General features: G+C 37.5%; 2 protein-coding genes and 1 pseudogene across 2 annotated transcripts; 2 read left to right on the top strand and 1 right to left on the bottom strand.

Moving 5' to 3' along the window:
* The first annotated feature begins 2,062 nt into the window (after positions 1–2,062).
* Positions 2,063–4,304, top strand: LOC140139216 (microsomal glutathione S-transferase 1-like). Its single transcript, XM_072160995.1, has 3 exons — positions 2,063–2,188; positions 3,184–3,278; positions 4,058–4,304. The coding sequence occupies exons 1-3, from the start codon at positions 2,063–2,065 to the stop codon at positions 4,302–4,304; spliced, it is 468 nt and encodes a 155-aa protein (XP_072017096.1).
* A 6,510-nt stretch (positions 4,305–10,814) lies between these two features.
* On the bottom strand, positions 10,815–12,584 carry LOC140138791 (lengsin-like). Its single transcript, XM_072160562.1, has one exon. It carries the CDS (start codon positions 12,561–12,563, stop codon positions 11,187–11,189), a length of 1,377 nt encoding a protein of 458 aa, XP_072016663.1. The 5' UTR covers positions 12,564–12,584; the 3' UTR covers positions 10,815–11,186.
* A 471-nt stretch (positions 12,585–13,055) lies between these two features.
* LOC140139214 (microsomal glutathione S-transferase 1-like) lies at positions 13,056–20,227 on the top strand (annotated as a pseudogene).
* Positions 20,228–20,919: the final 692 nt, after the last annotated feature.

The following is a 20,919-nucleotide window of genomic DNA, read 5'->3' as shown; positions in this document are numbered from 1 at the left end:
AAACTAATTATCTAATAGTCCCAATTTCAATCCTATTCTAAACAGTACTAGTCTAGTTGCAATTTTAATCTTACTATGAAATGCCCTTGTGGAGGATAGTCGGATCATTAATACCTTATCCTCACTTCTTTTCTCCATCATATTAAAACAGTTGTGGTCAAGATAGAGATACACACATTTATACATGCATGGCTGGGCGCATATTTTATAGTTTCAGATTCTAGGATATCCACATTTATATGACTGTTGTTGGCGATTATTTTTAGTTTAAGATTCGAGGACACATTTATGGCTGTTGTTGGCGCTTACTTTTAGTTTAGGATTCGAAGATATCCACATTTATATGGCTGTTGTTGCCGGTTATTTTGTAGTTTAAGATTTGTGGATATTCACATTTATATGGCTGTTGTTGGCGATTCTTGTTAGTTTAAGATTTGAGGATATCAACATTTATATTGCTGTTGTTGTAGCTTATTTTTAGTTTAAAATTCGAGGATATCTACATTTGTATGGCTGTTGTTGGCGATTATTGTTAGTTTAAGATTCGTTATATCCACATATAAATGGCTGTTGTTGGCGTTTATTTTGTAGTTTGCGATTCGAGGATATCCACATTTATATGGCTGTTGTTGGCGCTTATTTTTAGTTCAAGATTCGAGGATATCCATTTTTATATGGCTGTTGTTGGCGCTTATTTGTTGATAAAGTTATACAGGGCTATGTGTGGTTAACTCATTATTCACACAGTTATTCCACGTACTTTTAAATGCACATTACGCACGTAAAAATATCAAAATGGATTAATATATTCATACGAATAGGTGTGTAATGGTGTTGAAGGTCATTAATGATGCACATTGTAAAATCGAACCATCCTGCTTTAACCCTAACACTACCAGGGGGTTTTGGTTGGAGGCCCGGGGGCACATTTTGGTGGGTATGTTCCCCCGGAATTTTTGAGGTGGTGGGTCTTTGCGAGCTAACAGCGTATCGGTAAAAGGGGTCTTTATATGGAGCTGCGAATCGGGCTGCGAACAAGTAAAATGGGGACTTTTGTAGCTGCGAACAATCAAAATCAAGGGTCTTTCTTGACTTTTTGGTTGAATGTCGCCTGAAAAAAACTCCCAGAAATATGAAGAATGGGCAATTTTGGGGTCCTTTAGAGCTAAAATGATCAAAATAAAGGGTCTTTGGGACCTCTATTTTGGTCAAATATAGGGGGTCTTTCGGAGTTGCAAAATCCAAAAAGGGGGTCTTTCCGGTGGAGCATACCTGCATGGTCATTTGTTTTAAGTCCCTCCCGGGTTGGAGGTGGCCTTTTTATTTCCTGTGCCGCGCCGCTGAAGGGCAGGCACCCAGTCTGTGCTAATTTGTGGCATTTGCTGGGGTTAAGGTTAATTAAATTAGGAGATGCGGTAAAAAAGGAGAAGTGGTGGGCTTCACCCACCCACCCACAAAATATTAAAATTAACCACCTCATTTGCATATTGTTTGATTTTTCAAAACGCTTTTTGCCATTTTTCGGAACTGGTGAGGTTTATAGAGATGTAACTTGGTGGGATGGTGGTAAGGGGCAGTCTTAAGATCCAATGTGATTTTTGTCGCAAAATATGCAAATTAGCTACCTCATTTGCATATTTTGTTATTTTTAAAAACGTTTTTAGCTAGAATAGAAGGCTGACGCTGCGCCAAAACACGTATGCAAGTGTATAATTATTTAATAATAAATTAACTACCACTAAATGTTCCTGTCAGTGCTGCAGTGCAAAACTTCTCATGCAATTCCATCTTTAACATTACATTCAAATAATAATTACATTGTAAATTGGAACTGACACCAATTTTTTTCAGGAATATCTTGTTTCTTTTATCTCAAAATGTATTGATCAGTTGTACCCTTTTGTCGTGGTAGGACACAATCAACCAGCGTAACAGTGACTTTCGACCAAAGTACAGAGTACAAATTGAACTTCCATCTTAGCACAAATATAATTACAGACATTATCAAAGAACGCACAACAAGTAGAAGTTCATCAAAATAATACGAATTATCATTAAGAAAATGACGGAAACAGCTGTGCAGTTTGATCATGAGGTCTTTCACGTATACGCGACCTATGCAGTTATTGTCCTGCTAAAAATGATGTCAATGTCTTTATTAACAAGTTCAGCACGGATGAAAAAGAAGGTAAGTTTGTCATTTGTAATTGTTGCCAACATTTTCAGTATTTGAAATAACACTTAAACGTTTTAAAATGTGTAGCCTTCCACCACAAACCAGCTGTAAAGTCGGCCCGGTAAATTTTAGTTATACCTTGAAAATACAATGCTTTGTAACCCACCACTTGCACAAAATTTAGCCAAAGCAAACAAAGACTAGAGCTGTTTAAGAATTCTATAGACATAGGTAGAAGCTTATTATCCTCTTCAACAATAGGATTATTGATTGCTTTAAAAGGTGTTGACTGCCACTAGCAAAATGAGATACATGTAGCACCAACTTGAGGTACCTATGAATACGACCTTATTTAATGCACAATTTACACTGTAACTCATAATACAATTTGCCGACTTTACGGCTGGTTTATGGTGAACGATCACATATGATCTGGAATATCTGTACCATACTCAACATTAAAATCTTTCTTATGCCTTTTGATAATTCATAATTCGCTTAGGGAGGAACGAGTGTTTTCACAAAATTCTAACATTTCTTTTAAATATTAATCCCAACTGCTTTCAGATACAATCAAAGTAAATGTTTTAAGTAAATACATGACCCTGGACCCGTGCAAATAACGAATAACGAAAAGCGCCTGCTTAATTGTTAGGTGTCCAATCCTACATACAGAATACAGAAAGAGACAGGAGCAGCGAGAGAAGGAAGACAAAGAAAATTTGTAAAAAAGAGAAGTGAAAGAAATTGTTATTGGATTGTCCTCGGATCTAAATCGAGTAGACTTCTTTTAAAGCTCATCAGATTTGATCGTGTTCTATGGTTTATTAATTATTTTGAGGACTGAGAACCAGAAAGTCTTAACTCACAAAGGAATCCCTCGATGTATTAATTTACTATCAAGGCTTGCTCTTTTAAATATGGGTATCATAATATCAACAAGTGCAGCTAAGATTAATTCATAATATTCATAATAAGATTGTTTCTATAAAACATCTGTATTCCAGTCCTATGCAGCTTTAGAAGATTATGATCTTTATGGAGAAAAAAAGCCTGCGCGTGGAATCCCAGAGTATGATCCTGATGTTGAACGTATTAGAAAGTAAGTAGATAAGAAGTATTATAAAGATCACCATAAGATTCTTGATTGAGTCAAATATGCAGACACAATTACTTAGCATATCTTAAGCCATAACTGAACAAAATCATCATTAAAGAGGGGTAACCATATCGGTTTAGGATATGGATTGTCTTCAAACTTACATGCATACAATGATATAAAATTGGATCGGTTGAGCACATATTTATTGGTCGAGCTATGAGTTTAAAAATATTGGACGAGACATAGTCGAGTCCAATATTTTACAACTCATAGCGAGACCAATAAATATTGGGCGTAAAGCATCAATTTATCATTATTATGTTTTGGATCCAATATTATCACAACTTGGATCCATCAAAACATAATAATGACAAATATCGTTCCATTTATGCATCTATGTGAGAAAACGTGAACATTTTCAGCGTAAATGTGAACAATTAACATAATTAGCAAGCCAATACATTGGTACGCGTGAATTGCATTCTGGTCAGGCATCCCGAAACAACACGGCACTGTACGGTCGAGTGCATGTCCAGATGGAAACAGGACGTTTCGCCGTGGCACTGACAACCAGTTCGCCCCAGTACACGTTCATACCGGGCATTCATACTACTTAATCTTAATTAACATTACATACCACTACGCCCATTATCATTTTGGACAAGATAGCTCATACTTTCTATTGCGTTGGGAAAAGCGCGCTACCTCATTGGCTAGAAACAAATTGTGAATCAAAGACTTGAATCAAACCAATATCTCTTTCTAATTTTTATTCCCAGGTGTCATCGGAACGATCTAGAAAACATCCCACCATTTCTCATCATCGGGCTCCTTTACATCTTCACTCACCCGACTCTGTATGTAGCTACCATGCACTACCGTGCCTTTGTTATATGTAGGTTCTTTCATATGGTGTCCTATCTTATGCCCCTGCCGCAGCCTTGTAGAGGAATTGGATGGATGGTTGGCGTTGCAGTTACTGTGTCTATGGGTTTGCAGATACTACTGTCCATTGGAACATTCTGATTTGGCGGCTCTTAAAACAACAGTTATTAACATGCATAACCAGAAAAAAACCCAGAAAACTGGTGAACAAACAAGTTGGCATGCTGCAGCGATTTTTAAACACTCAGTACGCAACTGAACAGTTTCTATTGTTATGCATAGTCGGTCGAATCTAACCAAAAGTGTACACGGGCCAAAATACTAATTTTTTCCTTTTGCCCATTGATTGAAGCATGTTGGCCTTATAGGAACCAAAGGTGCCATTACTAATCTTGATAAATAAATCCAGGACGTGTGATAGTAAATATGACATCAGTAGTAAGTATGCCTTCCAGGACATCGCCATTTCCGGTTCCGGGTCAAAGGTCATGAGGTCACTTCAGGCAAAATGTCGAAGGTCAATCGAGGTCACTTCCGGTTTACATACTCATGAGGAGGGCATGGTTGATTAGCATATCTGAATATTCACAAGGTGGGCGTGACTATAAATGAGCATATATGAATATGAATGAACAAGCGCGATCAAAATGCCGTCATTCTGTTCCGAGAAGTCGAATATTTACCGACGTTCGAAAAACGATGCAAGACAAACGAGAGAGACGAGATTTTGGTAATCTTTTACCTTTATTAGGAACATTTAAGAAATAATACCAATAATTCTATACTTTGAGGAACATTATCGTACCACGAACACGAAGAACGTTACCGCAAAACACCACGTAAACAGGATGTCAAACACCACGTCGACTAAAACAACCTGTACAACGGACGTCACGCCTAAAACCCCGTAAAACCGTACGTTGAGTCAAAAACGCCCCGTTATACCAAACGTCACCTAAAAACACCTCGTACAACAGACGTCGAACCTCACGTCTCGACACGGGTCTCAAAACAAACCGTAAACCGAACGTCACCTAAAAACAAACCGTAAAGCACACGTCAGGTCTAAATATCCCGCGACGTCAAACCTCACGTTGCGTAAAAATGCCCCGTAATACCAAACGTCACTTAAAAGCTTTATTTTAAGGGTTGACGTCACGCCAAACCCACCAAATGGATCGATTGAGTCATGAAATGCGTAAATTGAGTCAATGAGCATGATGAGCGGTAAAATGTGTCAATGGGCAGAGAAATGAGTCAATGAGTAGTAAAATGAGTCAATGAGTCAATGAGTAGTGAAATGAGTCAATGAGTAGTGAAATGAGCAAATGATCGGTCGAATCAATGAGTATGTAAATGAGTAAATGAGCATGTTAAATAAGTAAATGTAAAAACGATGCACGACGAAAAAGAAGAACCTCGCTCCGAGGTAGACGATTCTGAACCCGAAAATTCAGAGAGGAATGATTCCGAACGGGGAAGCGCGGCATCCGGAAAAGATAGCGACGTGGAGTTGGAGGATAATGGTACGTATCGAGAATGGCTGAAACGGGTCCGAGTAGCTACTCGCGAGATGAGGGTCGTCCAATTGTTAGATCTTTTTTGTACTTATTAGACCTTATTTGGTAATTTTCGTGAAATTCCCCCTCCCTTGAAAAATGTCGTGGTACGTACCTCTTCCCCTGAGAAGGTCTACAATGAATTTAAAAGAAATTGATTATTTCAAATTGATATATTGAGTAACATAGCCATAAGAAGTCCATGTATCAAAGTTAAAAGTCACAAGGCATGATTTTAACAATTATGGTGGCGACAAATCGTAGCTTCTTATAAAGCTGAATTTATACTCAATTGCTTTTGCAGAAAAGCGATTTTCACGCATGCTCAGTGTTTACTTACATTTCCAGAGCGTCGAGCCGATCAATCGATTCAAATCGCTGAGGCAAAAACGACGTCGCTTTTGCAAGTTGAAGAAATCTCAACTTCCCAGCGATATCGCTTGACACGTGAATGCGTCAACCAATCATATACAACCAACTGGATATATTATTTTGCTTATTAATTTACCTTTCTCGATTATTAACTTTTGGTGATGAATTAATTCAAAGCAATAATTATCGACAGCAACTGATGTTTTAAAATTGTATTTTGTGGCATTTAGAATATTTTAATTGTCGTCTGCAATCGCTATCGCCGTGATAAGTATAAATGCAAAAGCGACGAGCGATACATCGCAAAATTCGGCGATTGCCCATCGCTTTTCAAAAGCGTTTAATCGCAATCGCTCGGCGATCGAGTAAAATTCAGCTTAACTGTAAATTTGCATGCATACAAAACGGTGCATACATAATCCATGGGACCTGACGAATAAGGTTAAAAAATAAATAAGTTGACTTGCCCTTAAATCGACCGACCCAAATATCTGAGAAAAAAAACTCAGGGTCGATGTTTTTTCCAATGTGATATTTTGGTTTAAATATTCAAAATATGAGTTTTATTTAGGTTTAAAATGCGGTATAACTGCATAAAATTGTCAATTACTTTCAAATTACAAATTCTGACTCGATTTCTGCGTTTGTTTTGTTATACGTGTACGTGTGTAATGCGTGCCCAGCGCCGCTGAAACGAGCGAGTGTTGGTTGGTCTGTGGCTATTAAGGGAACACTCCGGCAATCACAACATTATGCCTTATATGTTAGAAAAACAATTATCAAGCACGAATCACATGGTTTTATTTACAACAAACTCATATTGACCTTCAAACTAATAGAGTTGGCTAAAAAGGCGCTTCAAAGAAAATGTAGTTTTTGCTCTCCGACTGTTCGACTGGTTTAAATAAACATACAGTGATATAGTTTAAGAACCACTTCTTCCATATATCATCACATAATTGTCAACATGATCGGTTTTAATGGTGAATTTTACTGTTCAAAAGTGACATGTTTTATAAGTTTGTTATTCGATAATCAGGAAGCCCAACAAAATATAATATACTTCACATAAAAGCTTGATATTTTAGCTAAATAAAGTTGTGTGTACGTGATGGCGTAAATATCTTAAGAAATTCAAGACCACGCAAAATATAAAACGTCTTAATTTTTCATCAGTGAAAATGATAACACGCATTTAAAATACGTTTCATACACTCTTAGAACCATATAGCCAATCAGAAAAGCTGTTAGAGAAATACGCTTTGTGCATTAATATTGTATAATTGCACGGGCGCGCAGTCCGCGTACTACGCGCAGTGCCTGCGCGCGAGTTCGCATCGCGTAGGATTGATTCATTTTCCTGGCGGGTTGATGCATTTATATTTGCTCGTATTTTCCAACATTTCTGTGACAATTTTGTTATAAAATTAGCAAAAATCACGGTTTTTTTTCTCGTGTATGAAATAGGTTAATGAATGCGTCTTACTTGTTGCTCGAGAAATTGTACAAAATAATGCACTTGTACTGAGATGTTGATGCGTCTAATGCACTCCCCCCTTCGAGGCTCGTGCATTAGACGTATCAACATCTCATTACGCGTGCATTATTTTGTACAATTTCACTCTCAACAAGTAAGACGCATTCATTAACCTATAAGTAGAATTTCGCGCCCGAGTTTGTTGCACATCGTCTACACTAGGTAAATAATTATTTTGTATAGGCAGTGAATCGAACCGGTCTATAAATGCTCCGCCAGCTGCCAAGTGTCACAAAATAACTCCGCGCGCGTTAAGCGATTGGTATTGGTATCTCATTGACTAAAAACCTCGGCTAAAAAGTAATCGCTATGGTTCAGCGATCATGTTATTAATTTAGCTGTTTGATTGGTTGTCTTTCAAAATATCCAGGCAAGATTGGTTATTCTATTGTTGAATGTCGGACAATAAAGCTTGTATTTACAGAGTCTCTGTAGAATTGATTACTCAATGAATAGTCCGAATCGACTCGCATTTCTGAAGCACATGTAATTGGATTTATATGAATTGTGTGGCCCGACCATCATCATCAGTCGGCTGCGGAGCAGGCGACTACAATCTTTCTCCAACTATTGCGATCTTGGGCAAGCGAAACAATTTTGTTTGGCTGCAGCATCCCTTCAGTATGTCCCAGGAGGTGCTGGACATACTGTAAGTACAGTGTGCGCGGTCGTCCCGTTTTCCTCTTCCCATGTGGTGGAATATAAAGGGCACAATTCTTCACAGGCTCGTCGTCTTCAAGACGCAGTATATGCCCGAGACATTTCAGTTCATGAATCTTGACTCTGGCAACCAGTGAAGTGGTGTTGGTCAGGTTGTAGATGGTTTCATTTGGAATCCGATCCACACGATTGATGTTTAACATGACTCTGTAGCAAGATGTTGCAAAGGCATTGATCTTGTTTGCATGTCATTGGTGATTACCCATGACTCACACCCGTACAGAAAGACAGTAACACAAGTTGTCTCAAACAGCCCGACCACGCCCCTATAGCTACATAGGCCTATGCCGGTGTGTTTAATTTACTATTGATATGATAAAGTCTCAAATCCTTGAATATATTTCGTTATTGTTGCTATTGGAACAAAACTTTTGTAAGGCTTGCACATGAATATGTGTGTTGAAAGTATCTGATAAACTTTACTCTGCGTATTGAATTTTTTGCTTGCGTCTTGAAAACATAAACTGACAAAAAATTGAATTTGCTTGAGTTAGAAACGTTTATAATAGGGTAATTAGCATACGCAGATCGTAGCGGAACATGCGTATACGCGTAGTGGAAAAGAAAAGTTATATATCTATCGTACAGATGGTGTTCGTACAGGTACAGGTGGTGTGTTATTAATTATTTTAAACTGTTGTGATTTGGTAGCTCACAGCATCGTACGAATGGTAGGGAGCTTGGGCAAAAACTGCATTGCTCAATTCATAGCGATTGTGTAGAAGAATTAAAATATCACAGATATACTTTTATAGGTGCTGCGGTTCTTGAGTTATGTTGTAAAGAGGGCTGAAACAACAACACTTTTGTAAAACGTACATGACTCATTAAAAATAATAAATTAAGCAAGTTTGCAAAGTATACAATTTGTAGAATGAACTTTTGCAAAACAATAATATATTGATCTAGATAATGAAAATCGATTTCTTAGGTTGCTTCGACCAACGATACCTCGTCTATCCTTAACTGGAGTGCTCGGCCTTTTATCTCGAAACTATTCAATCACGGCGGAACAAATTGCCATGCCGTGCTGTTGAACAACTAGTGGTTCGCCCTACTATTAGGGATGCCCACTGTCAATACAGTTTCCACTAGAACGATTTTTCATTAACTGTGTGCGTGCACTCACACACGTATTGTCTATGGAGAAACTGATCGATACAAGAAATCCCAGGCCTGTTAAATGTCGTACATACTTGTTTTGATCCAAATGTAGGCCTATATCAGGGTGTTTCAAGAAATTCCTGATTCCACCAGAAAACATTAACCAAACTTTTTCCTGATTGGTCAGTAAATAGAGAGGACCTTCCTTCATGAAGAGATCAACTTTTTTTAATGAAAAATTTAATGAGTTGAGAACTACAACAGGTTGAAGTGACACCATTCCGTGCATCAGGTGTTCAAACGCAATTATCTCCGAATTTGGAGTGAATCAGACAAGCAAACTTACATACTCATAAAATTTAACTATTTTTGAAGACAAAATGTGCAGGATGTTAAGAAATTTAAGAATGTTTAAGCCTACCGCGGCCCATCTCAAAACATGCACTTCTCACTACCATGTCCATTTCATATGCTATCCATCATCACTGATCATGGCTTCCATGCACACACAGTGTATTGCTCAATGTAGTAAAGATAACCTTTGAGTTGGAGCAAATTTCTCAAAATTGGTAGTGATTAATGTTACCAAACTTATGCCATGATGAAATATAATAATTTTGAAGATAAAATGTGCTGACCTTAAAAGATTGAACAATGTTTAAGACTACCGCTATTCATTTGAAATAATGCACTTTTTGTTCATCTCCTCTATGGAGATATTTTCCATGGCGGCCATTTATGATCATGCTTGAGGTTTCATCAAACAAACCATGGGTTTTGAGGTCTTATATTTTTTGTTGTATGTCAACAAAATCGATTAAATTTTCAGGATGATCTTATTTTCATGTTGTAATAAGCAAATATAATGTTCCAGATAACGCTAGTTAATAAATACATTAAGAAAAATTACCTTAAAGTTGCACTTTCTGTTAGTATTCCTTTTTGGACTTTAACTTTTTAACATGTTCTAGCAGCCCTATATAAAACCGTGACACTCGAAAGGCCATATCTCTGGAATGAAACGTCCGATTAAGATTATTTAAACGCCAAAATGTTTCTTTCATCAATTCCCAGCCAATAAGTTAGGTCTGAATCAATTTAAAAGTACTTCAATTTTTAGTGGACATGCCTACTACTATCATGGACATTTCTGACACGAAGATATAGGGATGGTGACGCTGTGTGCTGTGTCGCGGGTAGTGAGCTGTAACTATATATTTCAAGGCTAGATAACAAAGCGATCTTCATAAAGCTTGTCCAGCCATGCCGATCGACTAGGAAAGAGTGAAGACCAGGATCACTATTTCATCCGATGTCCATTATATTTTGTTGGTTTTTTTGGTTTTTGTTACAGATTGCAATCTACCGCGACAGTTCGTCTCACACATATAACAAATGCCCTACGATTAAATAGGTTGATGACTACATTTGAATGAATGGACTGCACTGCGCCATGATTAAAGTGAAGAACACCGGTTCAAATCCTTTGTTTGGAGCCAACCAATATTTTCACGCACAACCTCTATAATGGACGCAGTGGTCCTCAATCTACCGAAATATAAATTAGTTTCAACCTTCGACAATAATGCAATTATTTGTAGCCCCTTTTCGATCTTATTCAAAACCCGAATGACTCCATGGAAAACAATTCTAGGCCAAATCACGCGCTGAGCGTGACCTGAGTACTGACTGTGATGTTTAACATTCAATATAATAATAGTCCAAAATTAGTTACATTCTTTCAAACAGAAATTCTCTTTCCCAACTTGTGTTTCCTTTTTCTTTAGCTTCTTGCTCCATGAGTATTTCACTCAATTTGAAACCAGTGTAACACTGGTAGAAGTCTTCACCGAGTGCTTCACGTATAACATTATCTTTGCTGAAATGCTCCAATGCAGTTTTCATATCTGTGGGAAGCATGGCAGTCTTCGCTGGGATATTTGCAGGCTCGCATGCATTCCCTTTGACATCTTCAGGTGGTTCCATCTCATGCTTGATACCATCAATACCAGCTGCAACAGTTGCTGCAAGTACAAGATACGGATTTGCAGCTCCAGAACTGAGTCTATTTTCAATGTACATATCACCGTCGGTGTTCTGTGTAACGCGGAGTGCAGTTGTACGATTATCGATGCCCCATGTAACTCCTGTAGGCACGCACGAAGATGGTCCATATCGCTTCAAGCAATTACTTGTAGGTGCCATCAGAACAGAAATGGCAGGTGCATGGGTCAAGATTCCAGCTATCCAATTCCGGGCAACCCTAGATAACCCATTGGAACTATTTTTATCCATCATCTTGCTATTCTGACCCTGGACATCCCACAGAGAGTGGTTAAAATGAAGACCACTTGCTTCTTTTCCTGGCCAGGGTTTAGTCATAAAGCTTGCTATGTAGCCATGCTCCAAAGCAATTTCTTTAACAGATATATGGCACGTGTGAGAGGTATCTGCTGCTCTGATACCAAAAGAAGGCTTGTGAACTATTTCTACTTGACCAGCTTCAGATTCGCTCTCGAACACTTCAATATCAACGCCGACTTCGGGAAGGTCTGTAAGGATCTGATGCGTAAACTCAGGATCGGCGTAATTGCGAAGCGTTGATCGCGAAATGTTTCCATTGGCGTACGGCTCCAGTGTATCCTTATCTACGACAAAAAATTCGTGTTCAAAGGCAGATAAAAGGGAATATCCATATTCCGTCAAGAAGTCAAGTTGTCGTCGAGCTACGATTCGTGGATGTGCAGTAAGCGGTTCACTATCAAGTGTTGGTTTAATCAGAATTCTTCCGGTGTTCTTCCGCCACGGAATGGTTACATAAGTATCCAAGTCAGGAAACATTACAGCATCAGGACGACTTCCAGCAATGAAAGAGTACTTGGGGATTGGTAGTGAGCCATCCTCACGGTAGTCCCAACTTAAATAGCCTGGAATAAATTTCAGTCCCCGTGTCGCTTTCTCTATAAAATGAGATATTGGGATAATCTTGGAGCGTGAAACACCATACATATCACCGAATTCAAACCTGACAAATTTGACGTCGTCAGTTTTCATCTTTGATATGATTCTGTCGAGTTGTTCTACATGTTCTATCTTGGAAGCCATCATGGATAAGGTCTATATGTATGATTATTAATCAACAATATAAATATGGATGTAGTTGTATATTACTATAGTCGTAGAACGGAGAGTTAAGCATAATGCCAAAATACATATGCCAAAAGGCATAAATGTAGGTCTACACAACGTTTCAGTTGACACTACAAAGTACAATGCATATTAAAATGAACGCTACCTGACTTTCACGTATCAGCGAACTGACCCGGCAAACTGTATGAGCGTACACTGTAACAAAGGTGTCAATACATGCTTTGCTTAGGCAATGTCTGCCAGTAGAAATAGCACCACATGATCGAACCGTGGGCGAAAATTTAACTTTATGCTGAAAAAAATAGTTGACTTGCCCTCTATTTGAAACCAATGAACCCTATTCTAACCCTTTCAGTGCATGTATAGGTTAATGCATTTTGTCATGTAGTGGTAGGACACGATTATATAACCAGCATGACATTGACTTTCAACCACATCGAGTACCAAATATCAAAGAACGCATAACAAAATTATTAGAATTTCATCAAAGTCATTCAAATTCTCAAGACAATGATGGAAACAGTGGTGCAGTTTGATCATGAGGTCTTTCACGTATACGCGACTTATGCAGTTATTGTTCTGCTGAAAATGATGTCAATGTCTTTCCTTACAAGTTTAGCACGTTATAAAAAGAAGGTAAGGTTATTAAACCCCTGGACACCACTGGATATCTAACAGCATTTCTGATTGGTTGATAACTTGAAATGCTCGTTTCAATTGCCAATTATGTCTAGGCTTTAAACTATTTGTGGCCAAACTTGCATTTGCATATGTTGGGTGTTCAATCAGAAACCACCTGGATCGGTACCAAATAATTATGAGCTTATCTGATTCCAGATCAATTGAATACCTGAGTGGAAGAAGGGCCCAACTCCATCAAAACTGTTTTTGAGATATTAAGAAAAAAACTTAATATTTGGAAAAGTTTTACAGACAGAATGTTTTCATCTCCAGGGGACCTTTAATACATGAACATACAATATTAGATACATTCGAAATTATAAACGGTAAGCTGTTTAAATGGCAACGGCACAGGTCTCAATTAGCTCGAGATACGTTTACATTTACTATCTTATATTATCTTGCTGTATTTCAGCTAGAGCGCCATAGGTAGAGGAACCGGTTTTTTTGGAGAACAATACTGTTACGTAAGACGAAGAAGAAACCCACCCGAAACCCACCCTATTCATTATTTCATTGTACTTATTGCAATTTGCCATAACACATTACGTAATCAACACAAAGCTTTTGTGAGGACGTAGTGAGTGGATAAGAAACTGACAACGGAAGATAAGAACGACACGCCGATTTTTAGTTGTCAATCATGAATTGCCGCAACGTTTTAGTATTTTACTGCATGGCATCCCGCAAGCACCATGACAAATTATGCCATATTTTTCCAAAGATCATCCCATTTGAAGTAAGCTGAATGCGATCTGTATTTTTGTAACATTCCGATCGCTTTTGATCATCAGTCTATTAATATTATCGGCGAATTTGCTTGAAACATACTGCAGTTACTGTCCGTTTTCCTATACACAATACACAGTGCTCTCACCATTGACGCGTGACCTCCACAAATGATGTATGTTGGAAGAATGGACACTTGCCTAGTTAACATCACTGTGTGAAAAATAACCAGCCAATATTTAATTTATTCTCCAAACTTCTAGCAAATATATTTCTCTAACATGACCTAAAATTACAGCTAGGTTAGATGTTCAGAAATGGTCGCACTTTTGTAAAATATGAGTGAGGGCAAGGCATAGCTAGCCAACTCCCCGTGTTAATTGAATGGAGATTTGACCGAAAATATTGGTATCGGACCGCTCACTTCTGAAGGATGCCACAAAAAAAAACGGTACAAGCTACATTTAAATTATTCTATGAAATTCTAGAAAATATAGTTTTGTAACATGTCCTAAATTTTTAGCTAATTTTTGTGTTTTAGGAAGGATATGTAAACGACAAATAACACCAAAAATATGAAGAAATTATTTCCAAACTGTGTTAAGTCAACAATCAGTATGTTGCTCATTTTCAAGAATTCTGGTTAATAAAAAGCAGGCCATTGTCTCATTTCGTGAACAAAGGTCCACATACCATTGTTTCCTTCCGTTTCCTTTATAATCGGTTACCCAACTGAAGCTATAATACCAGCTTTATTGCGATATCGCACATGCAAAAACAGACACATGTGCACAACCAGAGAAGATCCGATTTAATCAGCTGTTTCAATGAGTGTTATCTTGGTTTAATAGCTTTTAATGGGGTTTAAGTCCTGCAAAGGTCGAGATGAATTCTACTGTAGACATGACTGCATCATGAACACGTGAGTTCATGTTGTGTAAACATAATTAGCATGGGCACAAATGAAATTACGATGCAATGCAATGCAATTTGAATGCGCAACAGATCTATAGAAATAAAGCTGCCCGCTTTTAGGTAGAATTGGCTCGTGTCTGGTCTTAATACGGGCTGTAGTTGGACACTTCTTCGGTCTTCCACTAATATAGAAGAATCCATTTTCACCCATTCCTCTACCTTAATGGCAGCCATAGCTGGGTCCCCGTTTTGTCTATCCCACTTAAAATGTGAAATGATGTGGCCTTTGCGGGAATATTAAACTGCATTCCATCACCTGTGTTACACGTAGACAAAAGAATGATGAAAGTTTACAACACAATACAATTCAACATCGATTTTTTAAGCGGATTTAATCCACCCAATTGGGCAGTAACAACACCAGTTGTTTGGTGCAGACGGGACCCAGTAATTTATGGCCGACTGAATTCTGACCATCACTTGGCTCATTGGATTCGTCTATACTGCAAGTGCCAGTTCCGTATTAGATGTGTTATAAATAGCTACAGAAATTTGGTACTTATCAATTAATTGCACAAGTAGAAGCATGTAATATGTTAGCAAGGAAGTTTATTGTAGTAAAAAGCAGATTTCATGAATGAACAAAATTCCTCTATAACCCAATATTTGTGGAAGAAGGGCCCAACTTCATGGAGTTAGGCCTTTCTTCCATGAAAACCATGATTAAGTGTACGTGGAAGACTATTAGAGAGTGGAGTTTGGCTCATCTTTCACACACAAGGACAAACAGTCTCCTGGTGTGAATGCTGGGTCTAACTCATTTTTGTAAAAAATTGGAGTTGCAGGGATGCAAATTGTGCGGGAGCGGGGAGCACCGCTCCTAGGAAATGACTGTCAAAATTGAGGAAATAATGCCTTGGGAAGAAAAAAGAAAGAGCGGACAAAAAGGGGAAGGGAGAAGAAAAGAAATGAGGAGAGGAAGACTGGATCTGGAGGGAAAAGAGGAAAGAAAAAAAAAAGATAAGTGAGGTATAAGATGGCATAGAGGGAAGTAGATCTCAGCAAAAGATAAAAAGTTAATAGGGGAGCGTTGTGAGGCAGTGAAGCTTCTGAATGGAAGAGAGGAAATTTTTAAAAGACACTGGTTGTGCAAAATTTTGAGGAATTCACATGATTGTTCAAGAAATATTAGCTAAAAAGAGGAAGGTGTTGGTGTTACTGTTAGAATATGGAAATGGGTTATATGAGGAAATTTACAATAGGCCTATATCACCAAGGAGGTATTCAATGTAATTTAATAGGAAAAAAAAGTTGGGTGAAGGCAGACATGTGAAAACAGGGCACATATCTGAGGAAATTTATAGGATGTATAGTGAGGTGGCAATCATATCTGAGGATATTTATAGAGAGACGGCAATGAGGACTTATGGGAACAAAGGTCATGAAGGAATTCAGTGTATCAATACTAATGGAAGTAAGGAGAGGACGAACTGGAAAATATTGATGAAATTTAAAAAGAAGAACCATAAAGCACCGAACAAGTTGTGCTCCCTCTGACAAAAAATGAAAGAGGAAGTGGGGGAAGAAAAGTAAGGGTAAAGGAGCCTCTGTCCCATAAATTGACCACAAAGTGTAAAATACCAAATTTTCGCACATTGTCCTCACAAAGCATTATTTGGAAGCTTGAAGACTTAACGTATAATCGCTCTAAAAAATACATGCTATGTTTACTATTCTCATCTTTTGAAATGCAGAATAAAGCTATTTTATGTCTGGTATGATTGAGGAAATCTTGAGCCTAAAAACCTTGCTCCTGAGGAAGAAATCACAATTTGCACCCCTGTGGAGTTGGGCCCTTCTTCCACCCAGGTATTCAATTGTTCTAGGGATCTAATTGATCTGAAACGAAATGTTTTGAGCTGATATGGATTTTGCGGAAATTTGATCGGGACCAAATATTAACTTAACGGATTCCAGATCAAATTTAATCCTGGCTTGCTAGGAGAGTGTATTATGTGCGAAATAAGAAAACAATTTCAAGGCCAAATTTGGTCCTAATTGGGTCAAAAACTATACGGGAACTCTCAAAAGAGAGAGCTTGTAACTTCCGGTTTTTGTAAGCAGTTTTGGGACACTTTGACCTCTTACATATCAGGAAAATTGCTGTAATTATTATTAATTAATTGTCATAATGTTATCATTAAATATATTTAAATAATTAATTAATTTAATAATAATGTTTTTTGGTGTTTGTTTTCATTATTGTAAAACATTTTAGATCATATTTTGTACACACAAAAAACAATTTTTCTGTATTTTTCCAATTGGTCAGAGGGCAAAGTGTCCCAAAACGGCAAAAACTATCCCACAATGCATTGGAAACTTCCAATGCCGATTTGGCTTATTCTAATTTGTATAAGACCCATTCGCGGAACACAACTTCCATAACTTTGTATGTCGGAATTTTTTTTTTTCAATGTGTTCATGGTCTACTACCAAAAGCGTATCAACATAATCAATGCACAGCGTCATCATCCCTATATCTTCGTGTCAAAAATTACCGTGATAGTACGCCGAATCCTCTCGTTTTTCAATAGCTACGCATGGCGATTTTGTTCGAGATAGGCCGAGCGACTCAGGATAAGCATACCATTTACACCATATGACTATCATATGAGATACCACCAAGTTTCTATGCTACACATTATTACGATTTGTGCATGCTCTAGTACCCCATATGATGTTGCTATTACAAGAAAATTCGATTTGTTTTCAGGTAAAACCCAGATTTTGTTTTTAATACACTACCTTGAAATTAAATACACTAATTAGCGGCCATTGCTGTTTGATGTGGATATATTTTACTGCATTTTATAAGTAACGATTTTTAAATCGTAAATAAAAATTGTGATATATTCAATTTTGAGAAATTGCAATTATATAAAGGAACACCTTTAACCCATTCACCTAAGATCCAGGTGCTTGTATAAAATATTCAATCACCGTGTCTATAACACAATGCATATGTAAACTGTCTTTATCTGTGTCAATAATAGAGTATTGATTTCAATAGAATTGAATACATTTTGAGTTTGTACTTTACCAGTGAACGATCTAGCTATCGATTTCAAGCCAATCAGATAGGACTCCTTTTCTTGCGTTCGGTGACATACCAATCGCCCGTCGCTCACCAACGGAGTATGAGCTGTATGGAAACAATATTTATAATATAGGGTGTTGACACTGTGCAGTGGTAGGTAGTGTGCTACCGTGAATAGAATTAGAACAGTTACTGCGAGTTTAGCTGAATTTATACTCCATCGCTGGGCGATGAGCGATTGGTTTCTAGCCAATGAAGTATCGTGCTTTTTGTTGTGTTGGGAAAAGCGCGCTACCTCATTGGCTAGTAACTCAGCTATGGGGTATGAATTCAGCTTTAACACGTTATTATATATTTTGGAATCTTATTATGTTCCAATCATAATTTTTGACCATCAAATTTCTAGATGGACAATTATCCGTTACCAATAATTACGTGAGGTGGACAATTGTCCATTTTGCCATAAAATCTAGAAATTTGATGGTCAAAAATAATGATTTGAAAATAATAAAATTTCAAAATATATAATAACGTGTTCTTTACTAATTGTAAATCATAGACTTGAACTAGACTTAATGTGGTCTAACCCACGAACACAGCCGTGTTGTGACCCCTAATGACCTTTGACCCCAAAATATATGAAAACGCCCATAGACATTGGCTAATGTCAATGCATGGGTGCACGTGGCACCACTTTGCTATGTTACTTGCGGCAGAAGGGGAATTTTGAAGGGTTTTCGTCTCAGACCGGAAGTGACCCCTTAATGACATTTGACCCCAAATAAAAAAATACCACATATGAATTGGGTAACCACAATTCATGTGTGAACATACCGTTACTGTCCTATGTTTTTCTTAGCAAATAAAATTTTTTGAAGGTTTTTCGTTTTATACCGGAAGTGACCCCATAATGACCTTTGACCCAAAATCTGTGAGGACCCCATGATAGACCCTGGGTAATAACAATGCATGTGTGCAAGTGGTGTCACTGTCCTACGTAATTTGTGGGAGAAGAAGCATTTTAAAGGTATTTCGTTTTATACCGGAAGTGGCCCCTTAATGACATTTGACCCTAAATAAAAAAATACCACATATACACAGGGTAACTACAATTTATGTGTGAACAAACCGTTACTGTCCTATGTTTTTCTTAGCAAATAAAAAAATTGAAGGTTTTTCGTTTTATACCGGAAGTGACCCCTTAATGACTTTTGACCCCAAATTTGTGAGAACCCCATAGACACTGAGTAATAGCAATGCATGTGTGTGTGCAAGTGGGATCACCGTCATACGTAATCTGTAGGAGAAGAAGCATTTTGAGTTGAAATCACGTTTTTGACCCCTATGACCCCAGCGTAACCTTTGACCCCACGAGTTTCATGTGACATGTAGGGGCATAGTCAATGATGGTTGTGACCAAGTTAGGTCCAAATCGGTGTAAGCATGTGAGTGCTAGAGCAAATGTAATGGTCGGCAGAAAGAAAGAAAGAACCTGTAAGAAAAAAGACACAGCCTTGACTAACGTCACGGCTGTGTAATCACGCTATTTTCTCTGTACTGATTCTTATTCCCAGGTGTCATCGGAATGATCTAGAAAAACATCCCACCATTTCTCATCATTGGACTCCTCTATATCTTCATTCACCCGACTCTGTATCTAGCTACTATGCACTATCGTGGCTTCGTCATATTTCGGTTCTTTCATATGGTGTCCTATCTTTTGCCCTTGCCGCAGCCTTGTAGAGGAATTGGATTTATGTGTGGCGTAATATTTACAGTTTCTGTGGGTGTGCAGATACTACTGTCGATTGGAACATTCTGATTTGGCTATAAACAAAGAAACAATGAACTATTACAATGGTCATAAATGTTGTTTTAAAACTCTTTTCAAAATAATATTTACCATCAAAGACTTGGGACTTGGTAATTGCTAGACTATGCCATAGTCGAATTTTATTAAAAATGTGTTATTATTAGTCATGATGAACCCATTTCGTTAAACTCAAAATTATACTGATGTTTATTAAAATTAAAGTATTCAATAGTAAAATGGTCATAAAGAGTTAAAAATATCAGATGATTAGTGACAATAAAAGTAATTGAATGCAACATTATCTTGCATAATTATAATGGCTCACTTTAATACTGAACAATTCTGATGTTTGAATCTACCAGTTTATTGATAGCGAACCCCGAAAATCCGGAAGCTAACAATCAGAGGGAGTGCGGTGACTGAAAAGATCAGATACAAATGTGAAAATCTATCAGTTGCACACAAATCAATATAAATCAGAGTTTTATGCTTAATGTAATAGCCAGAGTATGCAAAATGGGCAAGTCTCGGTAATTGCAAATGTAAATGCCAAATGAAAAATGGCTATATCCTAATCCTTTTATTCGTTTCATTAGTTCTAACTGACAATAAAAGTCAAATTTTAATATTTGGCCAATTTAAGTGAGCCAAGAATATGCAATTTTTTTTATTATGAATATTATTATTATGATTGCGAAAAAATAGCATTTCTGAGATCCTTGGGCGTACACGAATAATACTTTGAAGTGATATTGGATCACTATTTTAACCTATTTATAAACCCCATGAGGTCATTTTTGGGGTCATCTATTTCAAAATACACAAGGGTGTCATGGTGACATCGGACAGATTATGAATCTGTGGGTATCTGAGATACAGCAAACACACATACACACTCGAAAAATAAAAACATTGTGTGGACGCTACTTTTGAGTCAAGCCAAACATTTCTAGTTCCACTAGACTATTAAAGGTCGTATATATTGCTCGGACAACATCGTATCATTGGCAAGCTAATATTGTGAGGATAATGAAAATGACTCTTTTTTTGAGAAAATAAGACGTTTAAAATTGACA

The sequence above is a fragment of the Amphiura filiformis genome, chromosome 18, assembly GCF_039555335.1.
Source record: "Amphiura filiformis chromosome 18, Afil_fr2py, whole genome shotgun sequence".
Taxonomy (NCBI): domain Eukaryota; kingdom Metazoa; phylum Echinodermata; class Ophiuroidea; order Amphilepidida; family Amphiuridae; genus Amphiura; species Amphiura filiformis.
The sequence above is the reverse complement of the archived record's forward strand: the minus strand, read 5'-3'. Positions and strand labels throughout refer to the sequence as shown.